The 27161-nt window shown below is 32.3% G+C and overlaps 2 protein-coding genes across 2 annotated transcripts; one reads left to right on the forward strand and one right to left on the reverse strand.

The window, feature by feature from the left end:
* The first annotated feature begins 987 nt into the window (after nt 1–987).
* LOC144841606 (zinc metalloproteinase nas-39-like) lies at nt 988–10322 on the forward strand. The gene is made up of 9 exons (XM_078698046.1): nt 988–1370; nt 4524–4629; nt 5767–5982; nt 6376–6660; nt 7155–7241; nt 7543–7590; nt 8162–8372; nt 8774–8922; nt 9428–10322. Exons 1-9 carry the CDS (start codon nt 1281–1283, stop codon nt 9874–9876), a joined length of 1641 nt encoding a protein of 546 aa, XP_078554172.1. The 5' UTR covers nt 988–1280; the 3' UTR covers nt 9877–10322.
* On the reverse strand, nt 9941–25642 carry LOC144841593 (uncharacterized). The gene is made up of 17 exons (XM_078698028.1): nt 25491–25642; nt 21648–21907; nt 21144–21343; nt 20397–20521; nt 19359–19530; nt 18001–18106; nt 17354–17515; nt 15971–16011; nt 15715–15830; nt 15236–15515; nt 14941–15064; nt 14324–14476; nt 13073–13113; nt 12640–12764; nt 12254–12527; nt 10290–11599; nt 9941–10043 (listed from the first exon to the last, which is right to left on the reverse strand). Exons 1-16 carry the CDS (start codon nt 25599–25601, stop codon nt 11502–11504), a joined length of 2388 nt encoding a protein of 795 aa, XP_078554154.1. The 5' UTR covers nt 25602–25642; the 3' UTR covers nt 9941–10043; nt 10290–11501.
* Nucleotides 25643–27161: the final 1519 nt, after the last annotated feature.

Below are 27161 nucleotides of genomic sequence, written 5' to 3' on the forward strand. Positions count from 1 at the left end.
AATAAAAAAAAAAAAAAAAAAAAAAAAAAAAGCCTTTTTCCAATAGGCGAATTTGTTCGCGCGAATCGAAAGCGTCAGCTTATACGCATGCGTAGAGAGAAATTTGGAAGATGGAACAAGAATACCCATATGCGTATATAAGCTTACGCTTTCGATTCGTGCGAACTAATTAACACATTATTACTTTTATCTTTTTAACAAAATATTATATATAATGCAGAATAAAAAATAATGTACCTTATTTTAAAAGCTTTAAGTTCATATTAGGGCCTAAACAGATTTAAGAAAATTGTAGATCTTTCTTAAGGGTGTAGTTGGTTCAATGGGTGCTTTATTATGTTCTTACTTTACTTATTTTAATTGTAATTTTGCTTTTGTTTAAATGTTTTTGTTTGTATGTATAAAAGATGTGATAATAAAAAATCAAAAAAAAAATCAAATTATTAATAATTATATAGGCCTACTACTAATTATTCTCACAATTATTTCGTATAATAAATTTTCCGTATGTTTTAAACTTAAATATTCTAAATATTATTCTTACTTTTTTTATTTTATTTTTAGTTCCAAACTGTTACTACCATGTTATTTACTACGGGCAGATGTTGTCACGTTTTGAGTGGGCTCAAAATTAAAGTTATTGCTTACACTAAAGTCAACGACTCAAATTTACGATTAAAAAATAAATTCAGGATGTAATGACAGGTTTCATCGAAATTTCAAGATGCCCTCTCCTTCCGGGGTTAAAATTGTTATTTGGAAATTAAATATGCCTATATAATAAATAAATTGTAATAAGATCCTGTTACTCAATTATCTAAATGGTACTGCCAACACTAGTATAGGCCTCGTGTTTACATCGTATACATTTCTAAGTATATGCGATTAGGCTTTTAAACCGCAACAAAAGTTCCGCTAGACAGAGAGCTAACTTCTAAAAAGTTTTAAGACATAATTGACAAAACAGTCCAAAACGTCACACAAAAATTGGCATATCGATCTTGACCTTTGAACTAACAGGTGTGATGTTCGTTTGCTTTTCTATTTTTTTCCCTAACTTGGCACACGTTGTTTTGGCCAGACAAAAATAATTATTCCGCGAAGTATTATTATCTTGACACTTCGTAGGCCCCCTCAAGTTCCCGCTGGTAAACATTCTTGTCCGCTTGACAAGCCTATAGTCGTGCCGAGAGCATAATCAAAAACATTTCTAACCTTGGTTGGAAAAACCGCGTGCTTGAAGAAGACTGGAGATACCGATTGTTTTGCAGAAAGGGAGGATGATTCTCGTGAAGATGAGGCCGATTTTTGTTCTTTTATTCATTGTTTTCAGCGGGTCTGTTTCAGCGAAGGAGACAAGGGTGTCAAAGGTAAGGGTGAAACTTTTTTAGCTATAACACTTGGTAAATAAAGAAACATCTGTGTGAATATTATAATGCATTTTCTGTAGCAGGCTCAGTAAATGAATGTGATGACAGAGACTGTTTTGTCATAGTCATAAATAGTAGTGAATTAGGCCTTGTTGTACTTACTACCCCGTAGCATAGATTATTTGGGGTTTGCTGAAAAATGCTGCGCTGTTTACTTAAATTATTAGGCCTACCAGGGATACCGTCGTTTAAATAATATTTTATTATCTTCAAAATAATAATGATGCGAGTTTATTTACTAATATTTATATATGCACCTTTATGTACAGTTTTATAATCTTAGAATATAAAACTGTACGGTACTAGGTGCATATAAATCAGTATAATAATAGACTATAGGCTTAATACAAATAAAAAAATACAAATTTAAAAAGTTTTACAGCGTATTTTAAATGTAAAATAAGTAAATGTATTGTATCTTGAATTGAAATTATATCCCTGTTAATTAAGATAATCTATTTTAATCCCAAGATAAAGATACTGTATAACAAGATATATTTAGTTTTAAAAATTTATATTCATTAACAGTTACCGTATTATAGCAAATATTTATTAAAACTGTTCAGATATATCTTAAAATTCTGAATTACAGTAATGCCATTCATCTTGGTATTAATATTTTTGTGAACGCCATTTACTCGAATTCTGTACACACGTTTATTCACTATTGCAGTAGGCGACAGGAAACTACAGTACATAAAACTATCAAGACGACTTATGTTCCATTTTATTTTATTAGCTGTCATTGAGTGAAAGCATTTCAATAGTACAGCAAATTGTCAAATTGAAAATGCAGCGGTAGAATTTGAAGGTTGTTTTTTTATTACCTTCTATAAAAGGCAATATAATTATACAAAAGTGTTTAAATAGCAATTTCCACATTCCTCAGCATCTTGTTTTCACATAAAAATACATACATTGCATTAAAACATTCCGTATCATGCAGCCTATGACCCCTTAAGGTCACATGACTACCACGTGTCCTTAACTAACACATCAATCTTCATGGTGATTAAAAATGATGGAGATAACATATTTTCAACTCGTTACATTGCAAGTGTAATTTTTTTACCATTTCGTTTTCCACACATTGTTCAAGAACATTATACTTTCATTTATAGCCTAAGGCATTTTGGTTCAAATAAAGTATAACATTATATTTTTAGAATAAATAGATATGTTTATAGTATTTGTATAAACAACTAACAGCAATCACTTGTGTTAATATCGGACGACTATAATTTTAAGTGGATTAGGTGGATTAAGCAATGAGGATGTTAGTGACCCAAGATCCTTTCATATTTTACTGTTTTTCTTGTAATTTTACAGTAGTACAGCAGCTAACACTTTACTGTTAGGCCTACAATACCTATTTGTGCATCTGTCATGGTATTTTATTAAATAATTACTACCACATTGTGTATTTTCTTTTCTGTTAACCTTTTGACATTTTTTTAAAAACATAACAAATAAAACTATGTCAACGATTATACTGATGAACATTAGCTCTGTCTACACTATCAAACTTTATGTGACAAAAAAATGATGATGTCATATCACTACCATATTTGGGCATATCACTACCATATTTGGGCACATCACATTGTTTTTCTCAAAGTTTGATAATGTAGACGTAGCTATATTTGTACGCGTGCGTCACAATAATTTTGAAAATTAGATAGCTTTTTTTTTGCGCGTACGTCGAATTTACGTCTGTTAGTGACGTCACTGACACATTATAAATGTTGTATAATATCTTAAACCTAAATACATTTTTCGTAGAACTTTTTTATATTCAATCATGTGTTATTGACACTTCATTAAGTACTAAACTAAGTAGTTCCTTTAAATTCACTTTAGGGAAAAGGCTGTTAACAAGTTATGGAAATGCTCACCACAAACAAGAAACATGAAAGGTGTTTGCACTTTATAAAAATAACAATAAAAAAAATATAGTTCAACGAAAATGTTATCCAAGTACAGCACATCCTACATTTAAATGATTTTAATTTTACTAGGCCTAGGCCTATATTAAGAAATTAATTCAAAAAAATAATAATTGATTTATGCTACTGTAATTTATATCATCTACTGTATATATAAATTTACGTAAGGGCAAAATTCGGTAAATCGCGCGTTACTTCTAGAATGTTTACTCGATGGTATATAAAGTTGGTTCGTACTTTCGGTACTGATTTTAACCACCTGATTCGCTCGCGTACCATCTATTCTATATATAAATTATTTCTGGAGTAGGTAGAAACAATTTAAAACGCATGTCACCAACGCCCATTTATTTTTGCGGAGTTTTTATTTCACTAATTTGTAGCAATACAGTACAATTATACCGGTGTATATATTAAGACAATTTTTGTCATTGTTTAGTCATAGATAATGTTATTCACTGTGTCGTTGTAAATATATTGTAAATCGTACAGTAACGGTACAGTATACAGCCAGTTCTTAGTTCCCTTCTATTCATCTCACAGAGCTATAATTTTAAACGTTTTTTGTTGTTGTTATAATACAGTATTGCGTGTAGACAGCCTACAGCCTAATAAGCTCCCAGTTTAAATAACCCCCGCAGTGTGAAATTAACTAACAATCTACACATTGATATCAATAACAGTGATATGCAAATACATCGATATATCAGGGACTTTTACATCTTTGATTAAAGATACATACGTCGTATAATAATTATTAGTATGCTGGGAATTTTTTATAAGAGGAATTAACTGAGAAGTATGCAAACTAAAGAGGGGCTTCTTTTCAAAATGACTGCCGTAAATGTTGTGAATTGCTACTACAATAATAGGATTGTTGAGACATTACCTACCAATTTTACATATTTTTGTGATCAAAATACCATTTTAAAAATGTAAAATGAATGTACGACATATACATTATATCTGCGTCATAAGTTACCTATGCATTAAATCATCTTGTTTCTTTGATATTCAAATATCTCGAAATAAAGCCCACTTCTAGATGGGCTTCTTTTCGAGATTACTTTTGCAGACCAAGGAGGGGGGATTCTTTTCGATTTCGAGGTTTTATGTGTCCCTCTATTTTTTTTTCTTTTTTAAATAGATTGATAGATCGTTGCGGTCTCGGAGAAATGTAGATGTATCAAATAAATATACACAGCTAACTATTAATACATTAAGAGTACATCTGAATAACGAAGATTTATATTGTAAGTATTATTTTGTCTTTGTATTATAAAAGCGAACAGTGATGCAAATGAATCCATGTAAATCCATATATGTACAGAGTAAAATTGTATTCATTTGCTGTCATTAAAAACGCATAGACTAACAGTATTTGCAAAAAAAAACAAGTTTATTATCATTGTACGTTGTAAAGGCCACCGACAGAAACAAGCGACAGCATAGGCTTGTAGGACACGTCATACATGATGTTTGAGACGTTTTCAAGTCTCCAACCTACAAAATTACTCATTGTATAAGTTTTATATCGTCAGAACAGTATTAATGAAGGGTAATGATAGTGTAACACCTAAACAGTCACTTCCAATGATACTTAAACGGATTATTTCCCTTCTGATAATTTCCGGTATGAATAAATCTCTTTATTTTTGATAATGACACACCACAAATTGAATAAAAATCTATATTTTTTAAGATACAGAGCGATACGTTACGGGGCACAGTTCGGAACATTGCTAATTATGTCAACATATTATTAGGAAGGAATACTTTTTTGGAAGAAAAAGATACTACATTTTATGTACAGTGACTTCCTCCTATAACATAACCTTCCCACAAACAGGTAAAAGGTAACCGGGCGATACGTTATGGAGCGCAGTTCGGAACATTGCTATATTATGTCAACATTATTATAAATTAAGTCAACATATTAAACATTGCTAATTATGTCAACATATTATTAAGAATACTGTTTTTGGAAGCCAAGAATACTACATGTTAAGTACTGTGCCTTCCCCCAATAACCTTTCATTCATTCATTTATTCGGTAAAAATCAACATACAATACATGATTACATAACAATGTTACAATACAGAAAGTTAAAAGTTGAGACTCACAATTAAAAATAAGGAAAAAATGTTATAAACAATCTAAAACAATGCAAAGGTCTAAAATGACAGCATTAAAACAGAATACCGTTCAGTACCATAGTTAAAAAAGTCATTAAGAATACAAGTTATTAAAAAGACAATATAATATGAAAAAGCCTTCAGTTCCCACACAAAGGTACTATATACCACACATCAAAGTAAAGTGCTGAAACCTAACTCAAGTAACTAATAATAATTCGCCATTCTTATACCTATATTATTGTAAATTGTAGTTTGTAATAGCGATCCATACTCAGGAGTCCAATGTCCAGAGGAGATGGTCTGCGTGGACTGGCATCAAATCTGCGATGGCGAACAGACTTGTGGGATCCAGTATAAAAGCCAGTGCATCGATCGTACGATAGCAAGCTACGGTAAAGTAGATAAGCGCATGTGCGATGGAGATGAGAACGAACGTTGGTGTGTTTGGAAGAAAATGGCGCCAAAAAGTAAGTAAACTTTGTAAAAACAAGACATATATACGTTTATATTGAATATAAATGTATCCGGGTTCTACAAGGCAATTTTTCACCATGCTTACTCATAATCTTGAGGTCAACAGACGTCTGACAGTCATTCTGGGAGAATAGGTTCCAATGTTTGGAAGATACGCATAACGTATTTGTGATTTTAATCATTTTAATTTTAATTTGTGATTTAGCATAATAACTTATGTTACTCATTAAACAATACTCACTCCTCCCGCCACCTTGTCTCATCCAACCGCTGTAAATCCAACTATCTTAACACATCTATCTCTCACATTCACTCTCAATTCATAATACTATTATTGAAATTATATTAAAATAAACAAAAAATATTTCTATAAATTCTACGTTTAGGATGTGGACAAGATTATTTCATCAGTGGAGATAAGAAAGCCAAACGTCGAAGAATCCGTTCCATGAACTTTCCTGATAACTACTACAACGACCGTTTCTGCTTCTGGAGAATTCGTGTACCAGAGGGCGACAGGATCAGCGTCTTTTTCCGGCAGTTCAACACAGAGCTGAACTACGATTATGTCAGTGTCGGAAACGGTGAAAAATACGACAACGACGCAGAGACGGTGGTTTATAAACACAGTGGGGAAAAATTACCAAAACCAAAGTCATTCACTAGCACTGGTATAACAATTAAATTGTTTTTTCTATTGATGTTGATATAATAACCGTGATGTGGATTCAGAACTTTTCCACGATGACCTCTAAACCCGTATTAAACATTATATATTTATATGTATATTTATTTTTATTATTCACACTATTGCTTACTACTGTACAAGAACAGCCAATTATGGCTTATGGGTGAACACAATTATACCAATTAAAACAAAATAAAAACATCTAATGATATAACAGTATTTACAAAAACAGATTAAATGTCGTCCAAACAACCACATGTACAACATTTTTTTCTTCTTTTTCTCTTTTCTTACAAAAAATTAGATACAACAAAAGAGAAAGAGAAACGAAGAAAATTATCTAAAGAACTGTTTCCTTTCTGTTAGACCTATTTGCCAACCGTTGTTTCACATGAGCATTTTTTTTCTATTATAATTTGTCAATATAATTTCATGAGTGTAAATATGCACATATACATCAACTTTTTTAATTCGTAGGTAACGTTATGTGGTTAACATTCAAATCAGATGACTGGGACAGCAGAAAAGGATTCGTTATTGACTTTTTTAACACAAGGGTCAAAGGTGAGATGTTTTATTTTTCTTTTAATTTCAATTATTCAAATATTATCAGCAGAAAACGGGGATTAATTGCCTTGTTTTATTAGGCATCGGGAATTGAAGATAAAACACTATTACATGTCATATTTGAACAAATAAAGCAGGCAAGAGTGTGTATGAAAAACAGTATGCTGCCCTCTATAACTTTAACTAGAAAACGAAATGTAGAAAAACAAATAAAAGCATGTGATATATATTCGCGCTTTTTAAAAATAAAAGTATTTTAAATTAATATCTATAACTTTTTAACATTTGCTTTTGTTAGAGGCTAAGGTTGTTGGTGAGAATGCGTTTAAGAATACCGAACGGATATGTAAGTATATGCCTTCCTAATGCTAAGCTCTAAAGATTGTTTTAAATGTAATTCCTCATCTTTCGAATGAGATGTACTTTTGCTGGTTTAAATACATACTATACTACAGCAGTATTTGTGATTGTTTTGGTTTTGTTCTCCGCTGAAATATTTGACAGGTTTCCCAAATATACCCAAATATACTACACTACACTAGTAAACATTTGTTTGCGAACTCAGAGTGTGCCACTGTTTGGCGAAGGTTGTGCTTACTGCAAGAGGTTGTTGATTGTAGATACGATCGACCAGAGCAATAATAATTTAATACAATATTAGGAACGAAATATTCAAAATAATAATCAAATTATTATAATAATAATAATCAATTATTATGTATATGTTCGAATCCCTAAATTGGTGCTACTGCACTTTCGCACCTAAATCTCCCGAGCTTACCCAATTTAAAAACATTCACCCGCTGCTGATGGTGAATGACTGTGAAGTTTTATGCCCAGATGCGAAACTACAGTAGCGCCAATAATTGTGCACACACCTTTGAATAAAATATTCAAACTTCGTGTTTTTCTTTTAGCTTGTGGTAACACAGAGGTAGTTGAAATAGGGTTCCGAGAAACGGTTATTGTAGAAAGCCCAAACTTCCCGAAATTTTACAGTTCAAATATGGATTGTATTTGGAAATATCGAGTCGGTAGCGGACGCCATATTAGTATAAACTTTATCGAATTTTCTACTGAAGACAACCATGACGATATGAGCATTGGTGACGGAATTGATCCTAGAAGGTAACTTATTTCTCTTTTTTGTTATAATTGTTATACACTGTACAATTTCATTCTGCGGGGAGCAGACGTTATCTGAATTTTTTAATCAACCAGATGCCCTGCGGAGACCGATGTTAGTTGAGTAAAGGATCTTTCACACCTGTTTCGGTACGGTTCCAGTCCGACGCTGGAAAATCAAATCGAACGTCGAATGCTTCGTTTTCACGACCCCACACGCGGCTATGCACCAATCGATATGCGCGTAGCCGTGTGAAAACGAAACATTGACGTTCGATTTGATGTGCCGGAACCGAGTCGGAACCGTGTCGGAGCAGGTGTGAAAGACGCTTAATACGATAGAATAATAATTATTATTATGGTAAAATATGTACTCTGTTACGATTAAATTCTTATTTCCAAAGGACTGCAAATCTGTTGAGATCGTTCAGCGGCGGTAAAGCGCCAAAGAACATCGTGTCTAAGAGTAACCAAGTATGGATCACGTTTGAAACAAATGCTGCCATTAACCGAAAAGGTTTTCAGATACAGGTTAAAGAAAAATACTACTCTGGTAAGTGTGACGTGTCTTGTTATACCCTGACACACCCTACCGATAGTCTATAATTCATACAGTATAGTTATTGGTTAACGATTACTGTATATACTTTTTAAAGGCAATCTTCCAAGAGAAAGCAACAAATGCCACGTGATACAATGTCATACTTAGAATGTGCTGAAAATGATATTACGTCGACAAATGAACACAGTGTGTACTTGATCTATTTAGCCTAGAATGCTATATTATAGTTATTTATTAACGAAATGTTTTCCTTATTTTTCAAAGTTATCTTCTAAGATAAAACGTTATACAATGTCTTTTTTAGATGTGTTTTAAATATACTATGTCAACAAAACAACTGGTTATATTATAACAGTGGTACTATCTATAGCATTAACTTATTTTAGGTACTTAAATATTCGAATGAAATTCATACGTGCAGGTATATAACTACTGTTCTGTAAGTTTGTTTAAGCCATTTAATTTAATTTACTTTTTTACTCTTGATTTTATCTAGAATGTGGTGGTCAGGTGACGGTACCAGATGGAAAGAGTATAGTAGTTACCTCACAAAACTTTCCCGAAAATTACGAGCCTTCAAGTAATTGCCTATGGCAGTTCGTCCACGCCCAGGAACGCCAGATTACGTTCAAGATTCTAGATTTTGAAACAGAGGAAAACTATGATAAATTTACACTTGGCGATGGCTTAGAACCGGACGAAAATATGACTAATACATTTATCGAGACGCACAGTGGAGGGCTACCTACACCTAATGTGTACACGACGTCTGGATCTGAAGGCTGGATGCTTTTCACGTCTGATGATGTTAAACAGATGGCGGGCTTCATAATAGAAGTATATGACAAGAAACACTATGACGAATTATTTCCAAGTGAGGATGGTAACAGCGAGGCTTCCATTAGCTTTATTTCATCGTCTGTCGACGAAGATCTTGCCGGCTAGCAATTTGTTATATTATTAGTGCCTACACCAAAAAGAAAACATTATCGCTCGAAAGTATGGCGATCCACTCTCTCGCATATGTTATGCACGTTAATGCTGTATTTTAACATTTGCAATCAATGTTTAGTAAGCTTCTTAGTTCTGCCGTAACATAAGTTGGTATAAAGCTTGGTTCTCACTAGCGACGCAACGTAACGCAATCTACGCAACGTAACGCAATCTACGCAACGTAACGCAATCTACGCAACGTAAGAAAATGTCCTTCCAATAATTGTGTTTGCCCCCGCCTGCGTGAAATCAAACCTGCGATGTTTGCAGCACCATGCGTCGTCGGTTCCCACTTGTGATTACGCAATACAGCACTTTGGTTCGATACGTCGTTGCGTTACGTTGCGATGCGTTCTAGTGGGAACGTTTTATCAACTGTAGCTTTGCTTTTAAATCTTTATTTATGAATTATTTGTCACATTTTAGATATATTTTGTGACAAATGACAAGACATTACTTAAACTTATACTTTTTATTGATATTCATTATTAATAATTTAAATGCGCCTTGAAATTGTTTGATAAGGCGCAATATAAATGGTTGTATATAATATGTATGCTTTAATACTATACAATTGCTAAATAATTCAAATGTAATATTGTTCTGCGCAAATCCCATTATTTACATCTTATTTAAATTTAGGCCATTGTTATATACATTTTTTTGTGATTCTTATTAGTATCCTTTTATATTTCATTTTTTGATTGTTCAACCATTGCAATTCAATATTTAGATTGCATAATGTATCAACATGTTTTAAATAACACAACTACATAGGTGCACCTACAATTGCGCTTACAGTATGTCATACTTGACGTTTTTCATAACGTCACTCGATTCGTCCCTCAGAATGACGTGACGTCAGACCGACATGAATATGCATTATGAAAAATCTCAAATAGCTTACATGCCTTAAATAATTATTACGTAATTCTATGGTTACGTCACCGACATGCATGTTCATTCAAGCCTCATTTTCAACTGGTATTAATCGTCACTGACGTATACCGCCATAACGATAGTAACGTACACATCAGGAAGGCTTTAACTCTTCCCTGGACTTATTTTACGGTTTCATACACAGTGTTTTGGCTTAATCATTCTTCTTGAATTGAGGTAGGCAAAGTTTCTTTCAGATACAATGTCAATTATATAACATTTTCATCGTGTTAATTAAAAACTATAGATTTTACCATCGGATACTGATCGTAAATGGGTTATCCATTTTGGTATGAAACGCCGATTGCGACATATCCAGGAAGAGGAATGACACAAAACAAAATCATTGATGGTCTAAATAGGCGTAATGGGAATTCTGTCTCTCTCTAAACATCCATTATTGTTGATTTTTTGCACCTAATCCTAGGCTAGGACACACAAGTATATTAAGTAGGCCTAGGCCTAATTGATTTCAAGATTACTGTAATTAAACGAGATCTAGTAAATACTTTAGTATGAAATTAACACTGTCTGAATCATCATTGTCCGTTTGTTCAGTAACATTATTAGTAGTTTGATTTAAGCACTAGTCGTCTTTGTATCTAAATTTATATATAAAAATAGTGTTTCAGTTAGGCCTACTTGGAATTTAAATTTTGCAAAGCTGATTCTAACCGCAAGAGGCGCTCTTCAGCATCATTCAAACGTTGAAGGATTGTGTTGCAACCACATTTGTCTGAAAAAAAAGAAACGAATGATTGGAACTGTTTAATATTTAAAATCAACATGTAAATATGTGTTAAATTTTTCAGGAAACCGCTTAATTGACCATTAACATTAGCGGAACAGGCCAACACTAAAAACTTGATGGACCAACTAAAATACAGTTCTCCTTCCACTTTTTTACTCCTCTCAAAATTCAAACATCGACTATAGCAAGTGGATTAAATTTATATTTTTGAAATTAAACTACGCCATCCCGGACATTATTAGTTTTCAATGAATTCCAATACATTATTTTCCCGTGTATTGGACATGGCAGTCCTCAGTGACTTCACGGCACATGTGAGAAAGTTCTTCCGCAGTGTGTTGATTCGCGTCAACTAATCAAAGGGCGAGAATCCAAAATCGTGAGCCCTCATAAACTCTCTTTTCCCAGACGTTTGGGTCGAGCAGTATGGACCTATAAATTAAATATATATAAATTCCCAAAACTGTCAACCGTAGTGTAATAGTTTTCGTGTTGATACAGTTTCCTAATGATTTCGTCCTCTGTGAATATAACTGCCTAAACTCGGCGGCACGAAAATGAGACACAACTCAACTCATGTTCTGTGAGGTTGAGTTTGTTTTATTCTTCAATAAATTGAAATTTTAAATATAGTCTTACCTATATGAAATTCCCATTGAGCTGGTTGTGATTTGAATGAGTTGCACTCTGGTGAACTATTACAAATATCACAAAATAGAAAAACAGCGACGCCAGCGTCGATTACCACTCTGTATGAACCATGTATACTTCCATCGGGTAGAAGAACCGTCATTTTACGTCCTGTGACGTCATCGATTGTGACGTCTTCACCAGACGCATCAATTTTATATACGGTGTGTGGGGTTGTCTGTTGTTGTATGTGGATGTATGCCGAACTAACAGGTTTTGTTATCTTTAAAAAATATATAAAAACAATAGTTTTACATTTTTGTCTCTAATTAATTGAGGAGTAAATACTGATTTTGTCCTATAATGTAAAGCGTTTTAATTTTCTGAATTATTACCTTCATATCAAATGCTATAGTGATGTTAGTAATTGGTGATGTTACTACTTCGTTCTGGTGAGGTTTGCTTTCTCTTGTAACTACTGATGGTCCACTGATATTATCTTGGTCTTTTGGTGCTTGGTCTGTTAAAAAAAGTATAATAGTCCATGTTCAACCTTTATTCATTAACTATTGTAACAGATATAGTATACACTTGTTAGAGAGTATATACTGTACATAGTTAAGCAACTTAAGCATATTTCAATTTCATTAGGCCTATTGTTATTGTAAACACAACAAGAAGAAAGAAAAGCAGAAATGTAAATAGAGTAGTAGAAAGAGCATGAAGCTTCAGCAACAAAATGTAAAATGCCTAAACTTTCTACAATTGTATTGATTATTATTGTCGTTGTTATTACTGTACTAACAATATTATTCTGTTTGTTCTTACCGACAACAATCAGTTCTATTTCTTCAGTAAAACTAGACATTCTGTAAATTATAAAAATTAAAGTATGTTTTATTATAAAATTCCAGTTTAGTTGAACATGATTGATTTTGGCGGCGTCGGCCTTCCATATGGTTGCCTTTAAGATGTAACCATTTTTTATATTTTTTTTGGAAATCACACCAGCTTGGCCTAGAAAAGTATCGTGATCACCTAAATTATGTTTAAATCCATTGGATTTTCCACAAAGAGAATAAATTAACTTCATGATCTTGCTTGCTTAGTACGTCCTTCAGACTAACTAGAACACCATCAGTTTTGGCTTTTGGACTTTTTAGAATCTTAAATAACATTCACTCATAAACATCATAACCTCTTTTTGATTGGCTAAAAGAAAATAACTTAATTTGCAAGTTGCTTGGTGATTAACTTTCTATCAATCAAATCAAATCCGAACGATCGTCAATGGTTTTGTAAAAAAATATCTTTAGTTGCCAATATATTGTAAAGTTAGAAATATAATATTAGTAGGCCTATACTTTAGTTATATTAAAATAAATGATTATATTTAATACTAAGTTGGAAAAACTCAATATTATGATCATTAAAAGCGATTAGACTTTAAATGTTACATAATTGTGAGGCATTCATCGTTTTTCCTAAGTGCAAGTTTTCTTCTGAACTTCCCATTTACGAAATTTATTATTTACAGACTAAACTGCTTTCAGACCAAGAGGTAATTGTAAATGGAATTTATTATGCCTTTTATGTAAGATTATTGTTTTTATTGGTCATGGTAGAATTAAGAGAACGCTAGCCCACCCTGTATATATTTATACAGTCATATGCATAACTACTAATGCTAATGCATCACGTATCATTGGAACAGAGCAGAATTCCATTGAATCCGTTTTTTAAAGTCGATTAATTAAGAAAACACTCTATTCTATATTGCAGTGATTTTACTCATCTCATGCATAATATATTTGAGGTATGACGTAGTGGTTTACCAGTCCATCATCTCTGGTACAAATAGGTTTCGTAACAGCTTTTATCCAGCTGCCATTCGGGCACTGAATACGTATACCGTACGAGAGTGATGTGACACCTCGTAATTGTTTTTGTTAGTTTTTCAATTTTTCTGTTTTTGTATATCTCAGAACAAACATGATTTCTATGTATATTTTATATGCAAATGACAATAAATGGAAGTAATTTTCCACTGATGAATGATTGAATATTAATATACTTTACCCATGACTTCCTATGGCTATAACTTGTACAATATTTCGTCCTTTGTCAACTTTCTTTGGTTTCCACGACAGATTCCGGACATATAAATCCCCTCTTAAATAACCATTGCTTATGGTCATTCCATTGACGCCCTCAATGAACAGTGACATGAATCTGAAATGTTGAATTTTTGGGCAGTAAGTATTTTTCATTTAATCAAGGTTAGGAGAGTCACTTAGTGCTGTCATTATTGATTCTTCAACAATGTACCATAGTTTGTATGCGGCATATAGTTGGTGGTGGTATTGCTAAACCCCGCAAATCCTAAAACACAATTGAACCGAAATAAAAGTGATTGAATGTGTACGACTCGCATAATAATATGTCAGTCAAAAAGGTGAAATTTTTGTTTTTAACTCATATTTTTTAGGTAAAATACCAGTTTTTAACATTCCTTTTAAATAAATAATGTTTTTCCCCAACAATAACTATTTAACAAATACAATTAATTTGGTTTTTGGTTACTGTACCAAGTAACACTATATGATTAAATCACTTTTATTTCGGTTCAAAGCGGTTCGCTATGTTCGCGGGTTTAGCATTAATAAAATGTCAAATAGCTGTAAACTTGTTCTCACCCATTTGTATTCACTGCGGTAATTTGTCTTTGCCATATCGAACCTACTTGTATATAAGTACAGTTCCGTCCAATGTCAACCTCCGGCAGGACCAAATCACAAGAAGGAGATTCGGTTACCTCAACTACAAAAAAACAACCAAAAATAATTTTTTTAATTATTAAAACTTTCACACAGAGAAAACCATGTTTCAGCATGTTCAATAACCAGATCCCCGTGGTTCATCTGTAATGATTACAATAATACTAATATATTGTTATTGTATTACGTTAGGACTTGAAGATTTTAAAAATACCTATTTCTCCAGTAAGCACTTGAAAAGTAACTCCCTTTGACGGAAAACGTGCGCAACTGGTAGTGCACGCGTCACATGATTGCGATTCCGTAGCTCCAGTATCGATGACGACACGGTACGTTCGGCCACGCTCCAACTTAGGTCCGTAAAAGTGATAGGTTTTTCGGTCGTTTTTGTTTATTTTGACAGCAGTTTCATTTGACAAGTCAACTTTGAATGTCTCTTTGTTGTCAGCATCATCAAAAACAGTGACGTAACGGGAGTCGCTTGGACGTTGTATCTGAATAATTATAAAGAAGAAGATAGATCAACTCCGTAAGCATGCGCAAACTACCATTATGTTGTCGTTTTTGTTACTGCCGCGCCCCGTGTATCATCAAACTTCACTCTTTACGAGGTTCATGATGGAATCTTCTTGTATATAAATAAGACGAACACATAGCGCATCACAAAGCAATATAATAGAACCACGTAATTACCGTATGATCAAATGAAATGTTCCAGAGGCGATTCTCGATATCATAGACTTTATTTGATGCTGGGTAGTGACCTGTGACCTCAGGTGTTTCTGGTATTTTTGTATCAGCCCATTTTCCTATAAGAAATAATAAGCCTAATTATCATAATCATTATATTTGTTCAAGGAATTACGTTAAATAATTTCTTCGATTGGCTTAAGGGAAAAATACAATAGGCCTAAATAATAAAATTTTATAAAATGAAGTTTCTACTTACGAATTACATTAACCGTAATTGTCTTATATTCACTGCGATATCTATTAAAATACAGTAAAAAGAAATTAATGTTATTAATAAAGATTTGGAAAATTTAACGACGTTAATTCAAAATTTAGCAAAATGTGTTACTTTAGTTTTAGTTTAAAACTTTTCAAAATGTGTTAGGTCAATGCGACTGTCTTAAGCTCTGTCTACTCTATCAAACAAACTAGTTTGACAAAAAAAGTTTGATGTGCCCATATATGGTAGTGATATGACATCATACTGTCCATACATGGGCACCTTACATTTTGTTGTCACATAAAGTTTAATAGTGTAGACAGAGCTTTATGTTATTCCAAGGACCGGCTTTCATTCTCAATCTTCACACTGACTGTGTTTTTCTTATTGCAGGACCCACAATTACTTAAACAATTACTGTGAAGTAAACGTTCAATTGTATTTCCTTAGCTATCAGTCTACAACATTGTTTTTTAATTGCCATTTTAAAATATAATACTAACTAATAGGCCTACTATGATAAACTAACATCAAACATTTAAAACATGAACTATAAATGATCCAATTTTTAAAAGAAAGAAAATACATTTTTTTTTAATTGACATTTTAAAATAAAATTACAGTATTAAATAATACTACTATCATAAACTAACTTCAAACAATTAACTTTAAAACATATGAACTACAAATGATCCAAATTTTTAAAAGAAAGAAAAATACATATTTAATAATTAATTTTCAAGATATTTGGATGTTTATAGAATCCTCTAGGATGTACTCGAGGATAAGGCAACCCAATAACTACAGTAACAGTTGTTACTCTTCGTGATGAGGAATGATTTGCCCCGTCAGATCATTTAATCCACACAAATATGAGATTTCAACTTTTAACCTTTACTGTAAACTTATTTTTCAATTCTAAAAGTGTTATGAAATTGTTTATACTGTATTGATTGCTCAGCACTGTTAGTTACAAGCTGTCAATACTTAAGCAATTTAATAGTATAAGACACTCTATTCCCTAATTAGGTTTGTCACAAAACATTGCAAACAAATTCAGTGTTATCAAAAATACAAACGTGATTTCCCCCCTTTTTAGTCGCGTGCAAACGCGACTCTACACCTCACTATGTCGGTCGGTTGGTCGGTCGGTAGGTCGGTCGGTAAACACTAACTCAAATTTGAGCACGCGACTGCAGCCATGTATATGGCCTTGTTTATTGCTCAACACACTGCAAAGTTACCAATATCTAAATTCACATTCATTATCTAAATCTGTTATTATTGATTGTTTTACTTTTTAATTTTTTTTATTTGGTGTTTTTCTTCTTTCTATATTATTTTTGTTTAGGCTTTGAGAATATTTTAATGATACTTTACCCGTTATTGTCAATAGCGTAGATGTATATGAAATGCTGTCCGGTAAAACCAGCAGTTGGAGTCCAAGTTATTTTTCTAAATCCTGACGTTTTTGTAGAGGCGTCATTTAGTTCAAACATTGTAATGTCGGTTGTTCCAGGGAGAATCGCGATGTCCCTTATACTAGTAGATTTGTAAAAAAAATGTAGCATTGTAATAACAAACAAAAAACATAATTGTAATAAACTATAGCATATTGATAACTACAAAAAATTAAGATATTATCGTAATTCATTCATTCATTCATCTTTTATTTCGAAAAAAAAAATTTTCCATGAAAACAGTATTTTGCACAGGCGTGGATATTCTCTTTAAGACACTTTTCTCGTAGTTATAATATAATAGTTTTATTATTGTTAATTCTTTCTGTTCTTGCCATGTGCAACTGTAACTATAAATTATTTAAATAGATAAATGAAAATCTATTTTGTTTTCTGTAAAATTATTTATAATTGGAAAGATGAGAGCTACAGCATTGATTTATTGGTTTTGATTGTATATATTATATAATATTTTTTCGGATATTCCTAATTTAATGTCATCAATGTAATTGAAATAAAAAAATAAAAACTTGGATATTAAAAAAGATACATCACGAATTTTCATACCCATACGAACTATCAGCCTTCACTGTAAGCATCCACATTTCTCCCACAAGTAGATAAAGGCATTCTTGTCCAATTTGCAACGTTGGCCTTTCACATACACTAGGAACTAATATAAAAACATACAAAACAAAAGAAACATCAAAGATGTATTGTCCCCCAAAAACATGAAAAAATTAAGATTAATTACATCAGACTTTAAGTAAGTTTTTTTGCAGTTTTAATCAAGTTAATAACTTGCGTAGAAAAAAAAATAAAAAAAAATGTTTCCACTAAAATGACAAAATAAATTGTTCAATTCAATTTGACTATTTCTTGCTTTAAATTACAGTTTTTTCAGGTAATTAAATAAATAAATTTGTTTTCGATCCAAGTTTTGGTCAAAGTGGATAACTATTATATGATATTAAAATGGCATATTCAACAACAACATTTTAAAAAATATTTTTCAGGGGGACAATACATCTTTAAGAATATTATGAGAAATGTCGTTATAAATTGGGTCATTCCATTCAATTTATCCAGACTGGGTGTTAAAGATAATTGGGGAAATGAGCTAAGTAATTGAACAATATAAAAACGGAAATTGTCACATTAAACAAAGATTTTCTACATAGGTCTAATATCATGTTACTGCCAAAAAGTTTCTTATACAGTATAGATCATCCATTGAAATTCATTTCTGTTAAGAACCGATGAAGTCTATTCAAGTCTTCAGTACAACTCATCATGTCTCACGACAATTCTCCAGAGAAGTGCCCCATAACGTTGCAGATTTAGTAATAAGACGTTTTGGCGCTAGGCCGAACCAACAACAATATCATGATATGAGTTCAATACTTGTAAGGGAAAGAGTAGGCCCGGGAAGAATTGTATAGACCCCCAATGGGGTACGCAACTGCAGGGAAAGTTGTGTTTGTGAAACTTCCCTATCTCCAAACAACTTGGGTTTTTATTATGGCTATATCGGAAATGCTTAGACACGTGTTAATCATTGCACTTTTTTGTTTTTAAATTTGAAAAATAATGTTTTATCTCAGTGGAATTTAATTTCCTTTTCTATGCCAGGAAGAAGTAAATGGAAGTGTGAATCTATCATAGACAGGAGGGATGCTCGTGTATGGTCATTTCAGCGCAACATCAAAAAGAGTTTTCGAACATTTTTATGCTTAAGCTATCTCTCATCACATTTTGTTGTCACATAAAGTTTGATAGTGTAGACAGAGCTTTAGTTATTTACCGGGTAAGTTGATGCGAGCATTACCAGCGAGGGAAATCGATGAGGTTTCAACCCCTATAAACAGTTAGATAGTTAGAGAGTTATTGAATGATTATGAAGAATAATGACACCAATGCACTACCTCGTTTATCTACTCTGATCAAATACTGCAATGGAACTTTGCTTAGTCTTCTGCCGTCTCGGAAATCTTCGATAGTTATCGGAACGGCAAACCAGTAGCTTTTCATTCGGTTTCCATAATCGGGGTTTCTGTAGGTAAGCGAGGACACGGGAAACGTATATTCACAGTTGTCCTAAAATTGAAATAATTTATTACTAGCACTATAGGCATAATAAGTATCATTCTGATTTCGTATTCGATAGAGAAAACATAATATTCAATATTTTACCTCCGCCTGGAAGTTTTTATGTTCACTCTTATTGTATACCTGTTTGTAACCCATTTGGCTAGGCCTACTGTACATCTGTGTGCTATTAATTAAATTAAGTAAAACGAAATAATTGTATACAGCCGATATTAGACATGTTAGTGTTTTCCAAAAGATTGGCACTTTCTGTCTTTTTTATATACTTTACTTTTTTCTTAATTTCATTTGTATTGAGATCCAGCCACTGATACCCATTGTATTATTGTATTGTATTTTATTCGTATTTAGATATTTGTTTTAAAGGGATATAAAAATCTAAACCATTGACATCTGTAATACAAAAGAGTCCCGTTGAAAATCAAATTCAGGCCTAATTTAGGTGATTCTTGTCTTTAATTCGAAAGGAGAGAAGCAAATAACTTAATTTATAAAGTCACCAAAAGGTTAATCACTGACCGTGCCTATCATTCTATAAGGGAGAACATAATATCTCCGAAGCATTATCCGGAAAGTTTTATTTAGCAATGTCATATTGTGTGTGGGCGTTATAATTATTCGGTTAGTGACCAAATTACAGTGTAGCTCAAAATACAACATTCGAAGTTTACATCTCATTAAAAAGAGTGCATATATTCACAATGTAACATAGTAGTTTACGTTGATCAGTCACAGCTGCTTGAATGCAATAGTCAACGCTCAACATCGTGACCAATTTGAAAATTTGCCGTATATTAGAAAAAGCTACAATTATGATTAGTGTTTAGGCTTAAATAGGCTTTTATGTGTCATACCTCATCCATTATTGTATGGGGTGATATTGGACCGCATACTGGCTCAACATTCATCATTTGTGGAGGACATTCGCTTGGACCACTTGCCCACCGGCATCTCACTTTATCGCCGTCGGGATCGAAAACTACAAAAAAAGAATAGTTCAAAGAAGAACAAAGATAGTACGTTTAACTTGATGAAAAGAAAATAAGCTTATACTACATGTACTGTGACCTGTTTTTAATAATGTTTCTTCCAAGTGGGCTTCCAGTATAAACAGCCTAATAAAACCATATACTTGTACCCGTTTGTAGCCTTGACTCGGCCTGTACATTAAGCTATCTGCGTCCAATTAATTAAATTAGGTAAAACGAAATAATTGTTTAAAACCCTGTTAGTGTTTTACAAAAAATTGTTTTTTAATCATATTTCTTACAAGTAGGCCTCCAGTATAAACAGTCTAACAAAATCATATACTTTTGTAACATTTTAACCTACACGCAGATGGTAATATTTTAAGCTTTCAGTAGAAATCATTATTGTCATACGATTTATATCAACGTTATTTATCAATTTGAAAGGAACATATTAGACATTCTAAACCACACAACTATATAGACGTTAATATCAATTGTAAAATGGTTAAGCTGAAGAAGTCATTCTGCTTGATATGACGTAGATGTCCTATACCATCAGATCACTGGGGCCTTTATAGTAGACATATGGTCTAGGCCTATATATGTAAAATAAAAAATAGTCCTACACACCAGATATTTTAATCTTCACATCTCCGCATGCGTATTGCACGATGTATATAGGTGGAAATGTTGCTATTGGCGATGAGTTTTCAATTGTCGTGTCAATATCTACCATCATTCTCCATAGTTTATACATTGACCCGCCGCCGTAGTTTGATATTTGCCGCCAATAACTACTCGATCGACTGATATTCTTGGAACGTTGATATCTTGTGAAATTATAAACAATAATAATAATACACTTGTTCGTATATAGCGCTTATTGCACAATTCTGATTAGTGTTTGAAATTACAGAAAAAAATGAAGTGTAATTCATGTTAATAGTGTAATAGTTCAAGAGATACAGTTTAAATTGTAATACAGTTACAGTGAAACCACAGTTTAAACAAAATATTTGTGTCCTTCTGAAAGGTTTGGCCGTTTTAGTGTTGAAACATGCATTGCCCCTTCTACGTTTCACGGGAAAGTTCCTGCTATGTGTATCTTTTTTAACGTAAAATGTGCTTACTTACGACAGCATAAACTTTGGTAGCGGTTGCTTTTTATCTCTTGGTTCGAAGACAAACGAGTTTCGGCCCAAACTGTACCCATCCTGTATGCTGTAACCAACACATCTTAGGCGCAGTGGTTTGGGGTAAGCCACAGGATTCGAACAGTTAAGACAAAACAGAAGACCTTCGCCTTTGATCTCATCTCTTCCCTGGCAATCAAACAACGGTTTCAGACTTTTTTCTACATTTCTGTCCCAAGATATTGTCCATGAAACTTCAACCTAATGTTTTTATAATAAAAATAACAAAATAAAATATAAATCAAGAAAACTTTATTTTTTGTTTTTCATTTTTACAATAAAGTAAAAACACCTCAAAGCCTTTTTTTGTATGTGCATATTTAAACAGGAATAATTCCTTTCAATTTATAAGACTATACATTCATTTCCGTCTTTAAAGATGATAAACATGTAAGTTGTTCGTGCTATTACGAATATGCCATTGTGAATCCGTTATTCGAACTCGACTCGTACGTTCTATAGGCCTATTGATGTCCACTGCTTTTTCAAAGGTTTGAGTCATAACATACATAAACTACTTCAATTAATGGTCATTTCAATAAATTAAATGTACTATACGATTATTTATGACGTCATCTAATCAGACAAAAAAAATCAAAACAGTTTAAAGATGACATAGCCTAGGTCTATGCCTACTTTGAGTCATGTTTGTCCCAAAAGACAAACTTCAAAAATCGTCCACGTGGCTATATTATTTGTGCACAGAAGTTAGTCATGGAATTTATAAATAATAATATTCACAAAGCGACTATACGGTTTACCGTCGCATAACCTTAGATAAATATTTATGTAATATAGGCCTACTCAGATTTAAATTGTCTAAAATAGACAAACTGATTATTAAAAAATGATAACAATTTCCAATGGTCCTTTAATTCGAAATAACATAATACGTGTTTAAGTGAGTGATATCAACATCGTGTCTGTATCAAAATGAAATACAAATAAAATAAAATTAGGTTAGCTACAAGTGTGTCAGGTTTGTTCATAAGTACTATACAGGAAATGCATTGTCATATTATGTTTTGCATTTTGGCAACTATAACATGAAGATGACAAGACAATAGATCCAATTATCCATTATCAATCACATTCTACAATGTTGTAACGGGGGATGCTTTTACAATCATTATGTGTTTTAAGGCCCGTTTACACTAGGACGATAACGATGGACGATAAATAGATATACATTTTTTATACATAAAACAAAAGAAATCTAACAAGTTTTTATCCTAGAACTATAGTATAACCATCTATGCTGCCTTTGATGAAAATAATATTTTCGCACGTCCATCAAATGACGTCATGATTAGTATGAGCAATAATATAGTGAAAATACAACGATTTTATTGTTTTTATTGATCATGACGTCATTTGATTAGATTTTTAAAAATATTACATTTATCAAAGACAGTATTAGATGATTATCATATATAGTGCTAGAAGGACAACATTTTGTTTTATGTAAGAAAAATGTATATTTATTTATCGTCGATCGTTATCGCCCTAGTGTAAACGGGCTTTTAAGCTCCTAGATTTTACATCAATGTAAAACGGAAACGCTTTTACACGTTCGTACCAAGGAAACAATTTGTTCCAAAGTTATATTTAGAGATTTGTGTATATGTGTGCATTGTGTATTACCAGTATTATTAGTGTAATGTTTCACTTCACAACTAATAATTGGAAACACATTGACATTAGTATGAAATAACTTTCTCTTTATTATGAAAATGTTCAACATCATCATGAATTATAATATCAAAGTAGATGACCAGCATCAACTTACTATATTGTTCCATACATACATAAGTCATCATCACAATCCAAATTATTATATAAATACATCAGTAAGAACTGAGACAACTGTTTATACCCAAATGACGTCACTTAAATGCCTGTTTATACTAGGACGATAACTAATGATGGTCAACAAGTCTATTGAAGATTTGTGAAATTATTATTTTCACCGAAAACATTCCAAATGGTTCTAAATAAAGATAAAACTTGTAAATATGTACATTCATCTATATATCGTCGTTTGTTATCGTCCTAGTATGAACAGGCCTTTAGGTGGTATCCATTTTGTATATGAATTGCAACATTTTCCGCTTAGTTTTCTTCAACTGTGGTATTCTAAATTATATATTATTGGTATAATGGTATAAACACTTGTGTGTATTTTTAATGTTGTCAAAAAAATGGCATATTATGTTGATTTTAAAACTCATTCTAAATAATTCCTGGTCTAAGCTGGAAGAGTTATTCTTATATTCCTCTAGAAAAGATATCCAACTGTATTTTAAAGCCTTCTCAGGATCATTTCAGTAGTATTTGGATACTCCGTGGTAAATGCTTGCAATTACGAGAAAACGTACAAACGCTCTCTCTGAAGATTGGTCTGTGTCTATTCACTAAACATAGTTTATAAGTAACATACATGTTAATAATTGGATACATGAATAAATTACAATTTATTCAAAGTCATTTTTGAGATTAAAATTGCATATCAAATAACCACGATTTTGATGTGCAATTAATGATAATTTAATTTATTCCGGATGTTGCTGTTAAAACCCCGGACCTCCTCTACGTGCACACTATAGATATGTCATAGGATAAGAAACTACATTTAGAACTGTTGTCCGTGATTTGTCAAAACTTAATGTTATTTTATTAGGTTGTCTCTAAAGATTTAGCTTTTTGCCATACCTCGTATGACATTTAGCATTGTTACGTGCTGTCAAATACAGATTATAAAGTATATTGAAAGTAACAATATTAGATGGGCTACAGCCTGCGTTTTTATTACCATTTTGTAACAAGAACGTTTTTACCACCGTCTAGGCGGTTGTGTTTATTCACGTATGTGTGCTTGTTTATCTGAACAGCCTAGAGATCACATTCAAATCCCTCGAAACATGGCCCCAATGATCTACAGTATAACACCAACATCGACGGAGTTCGATTTTGAATTGCAGGGTCAAAGGTCGCTATTCACAAAAGCCCTTTGGCATTAAAATATATTTTTTTTTAATGAGACCGCCCTCCTCATAATAGAGCCCTCTGTTCTATCTTATGTTATTGTAGTTCAAATGTGTGAAATAAACACTGCATAATAAAAACGGTAGGCATAATTATATCAGAGAAGAGTGAGTAATTTCACATCTTTTCTGGTGTTTATCTGTACATTTATCGTTGTCGGTATTTGTATATAAAAGGATGGAAAATACAGTAACAAATCATAATATCAACCAAGTAAAAATGTTATGATATTTTTAGTTTTAAAAAGTATAATCAATATTTTCGCTAATTTGATTTGCACGTTTCAAAAGTACAGATTATTTTTAATGGAATTTAGGGAAGTTAAGAATTTTAGCTAAAAAATGATAGATACAAAATGTGATACTCGCTTGCGTGCGTACATGCTCAAAATAACAATAATTCACTAAAAGAATAGCAGGAGACAGAAGGAAAAATGAAACAGTGATTGATATTTTATAAAAAGGTAATAGAAATATTTTAGTAAAGCTAACTCGAACATAATATTGATACTTCTTAAATACAACAATTATTAAAACACATAATTATTAGTAAGCTGGTCCGTAACTATTTACTTTAATTTAATTCACATCCAACAGCCCAAAGGCCAGTAAGGATGTCTTAAGATACAATATAATTTTAAAATACACAGAAACAACAAGAACAACAAGAAGACGAAAATCAACAGGAAAAAATTGGTTACGTTTAAAAAAGTGTTAAAATTAAAAAATGTGTACTTTACCTTTCCTTGATTGAGTGGTCGCCAGTTAAAGGTTCCTCCTAGATAATGATTCGTATCTCCAAGGCAACAGAAACAAATCAGCGTGATAACAATGACAAGAAGCCGAACCATGTTGCAGCATTGAGATCCCGCTTAAACTCACCTATCCAGGGGTTATGCAACACCTTTTGGAACGTCTAAAGTATTAACAAAAATATGCACTTATGTTGGGTGACGTTAGCTTTACACTGGATTGATCGACTTATGTTTCTTATTATTCCCGGAATTCACTCAATTATTGCTATACTTCTTTTGAGACATGCAAAATAGATAAGTCACGTGATGATATATAGATGACAAGAAAAAGAAAGACTTTCAAACAGTTATGTAAGGACTATATTATGAAAATAATAATAATATTGATAGTCGATTTACTACCTGCATTTTCAATGAATTATAATATTTTCCAGAAATAGTTTTATTAATTGATGATGTTGTTGCTAAACAATTTGCTTTAATTTGTTATGAGAAGAAGTTGTTTAAACATTATTAGACCGTTTATTTAATATATTACTAAATATCGAATTAAGGAATTAAGAACATTCAATAGAAACACATACAGAACTGTATGTTTAACATTTCTTTAATAATGAAACGGTTGATTTTTTTTTCTATTTTTAAATTCAGACTTTATGAAATTCTTTTGGGATAAGAATGACATTCCTAAACAAGCCCGTATCCAGGTACATACACGGCTCACTGTGACCCCGGATTGAAATGAATTCCTGCCCATTGGAAATATAGAAACCCGAGGGGGTTTATAGTAGGCCTGACGTTGTAAGATAGGCCTACTGCATGGAAAGGGAAATTAAACGTTTGCTAAAAGTGTTCATGGTAGCCAGGATTATTGTTATCGTTAACTCAACTTTGGCGCAAAATTTAGGAAGGTGGTTAAACAAACTAAAAACATCAAGCCGCGGTTGACTCTCAGGAACGTAGGCTAACAATTGAATTTATTTTTTTTTCTGTAATTTCATCGCGAATTACTTTCCTCTGTGTTCTAACACACATCTTACCAATCATTTTATAGGATAGGTTAAATTATTTTATAATTACTTAATTATAATTGATTAATGTTTCATTGTGTTGAATGAAAAGCATTTCCTTTTGAAACAGAAATAATCACGTGACTACGTCAAATGAAGCAGCGCCCTCAATTGATAATTTTATTTCAAACTTATTTGAAGTATGTAAGAATTAGTTTGAAGTCTTTTTTTCCTGTAGATTAAACGTAAATTAGACTTGAATTTTCTAACTTAGAAACTTTATTTACTACAACTGTATTCAAACTATGCTTCAATGTTAACATTTCGCAACATGATTGAAGATGACTGCTGTTAGCTTCTAGTAGGGCCTAGTAATTTTATTTTAATAACTTAATCGAACCCAACCTCAATACCTCAAAAAGTGTCATGAAATGCAAAAGTGCATCAGCCGTTTGAGTACCCACTAAAGGGTTAAAACTCGGATTGGTTTAAATTATTCTATTAGTGTTTGTAAGTCATACTAAACCGAATTCATATGGGATTGGTTTCCCTTCCCTGTCTCTTATATCAATTAACACATTGCGTAAAGCACCATGACAATTAACTTCTCTCAAACGTGTTCTAATCCTGCTAGTGAAATAGAAAA

This window comes from Antedon bifida, chromosome 4, assembly GCF_963402885.1.
Source record: "Antedon bifida chromosome 4, ecAntBifi1.1, whole genome shotgun sequence".
NCBI classification, from domain to species: Eukaryota; Metazoa; Echinodermata; class Crinoidea; order Comatulida; family Antedonidae; genus Antedon; species Antedon bifida.

Excerpts from the sequence above, each read along its gene's own strand:
- LOC144841606 (XM_078698046.1), top strand. The coding sequence starts at position 1,281 with ATGATTCTCGTGAAGATGAGGCCGATTTTTGTTCTTTTATTCATTGTT. Across the intron at positions 5,983-6,375 it reads GAAGAAAATGGCGCCAAAAA|GATGTGGACAAGATTATTTC; the intron begins GTAAGTAAACTT and ends TTCTACGTTTAG. Across the intron at positions 8,373-8,773 it reads GACGGAATTGATCCTAGAAG|GACTGCAAATCTGTTGAGAT; the intron begins GTAACTTATTTC and ends TTATTTCCAAAG.
- LOC144841593 (XM_078698028.1), bottom strand. The coding sequence starts at position 25,601 with ATGGTTCGGCTTCTTGTCATTGTTATCACGCTGATTTGTTTCTGTTGC. Across the intron at positions 19,531-20,396 it reads CCCATACAATAATGGATGAG|GACAACTGTGAATATACGTT; the intron begins GTATGACACATA and ends TTTCAATTTTAG. Across the intron at positions 17,516-18,000 it reads AAGGCTGATAGTTCGTATGG|TATAAGGGACATCGCGATTC; the intron begins GTATGAAAATTC and ends CAAATCTACTAG.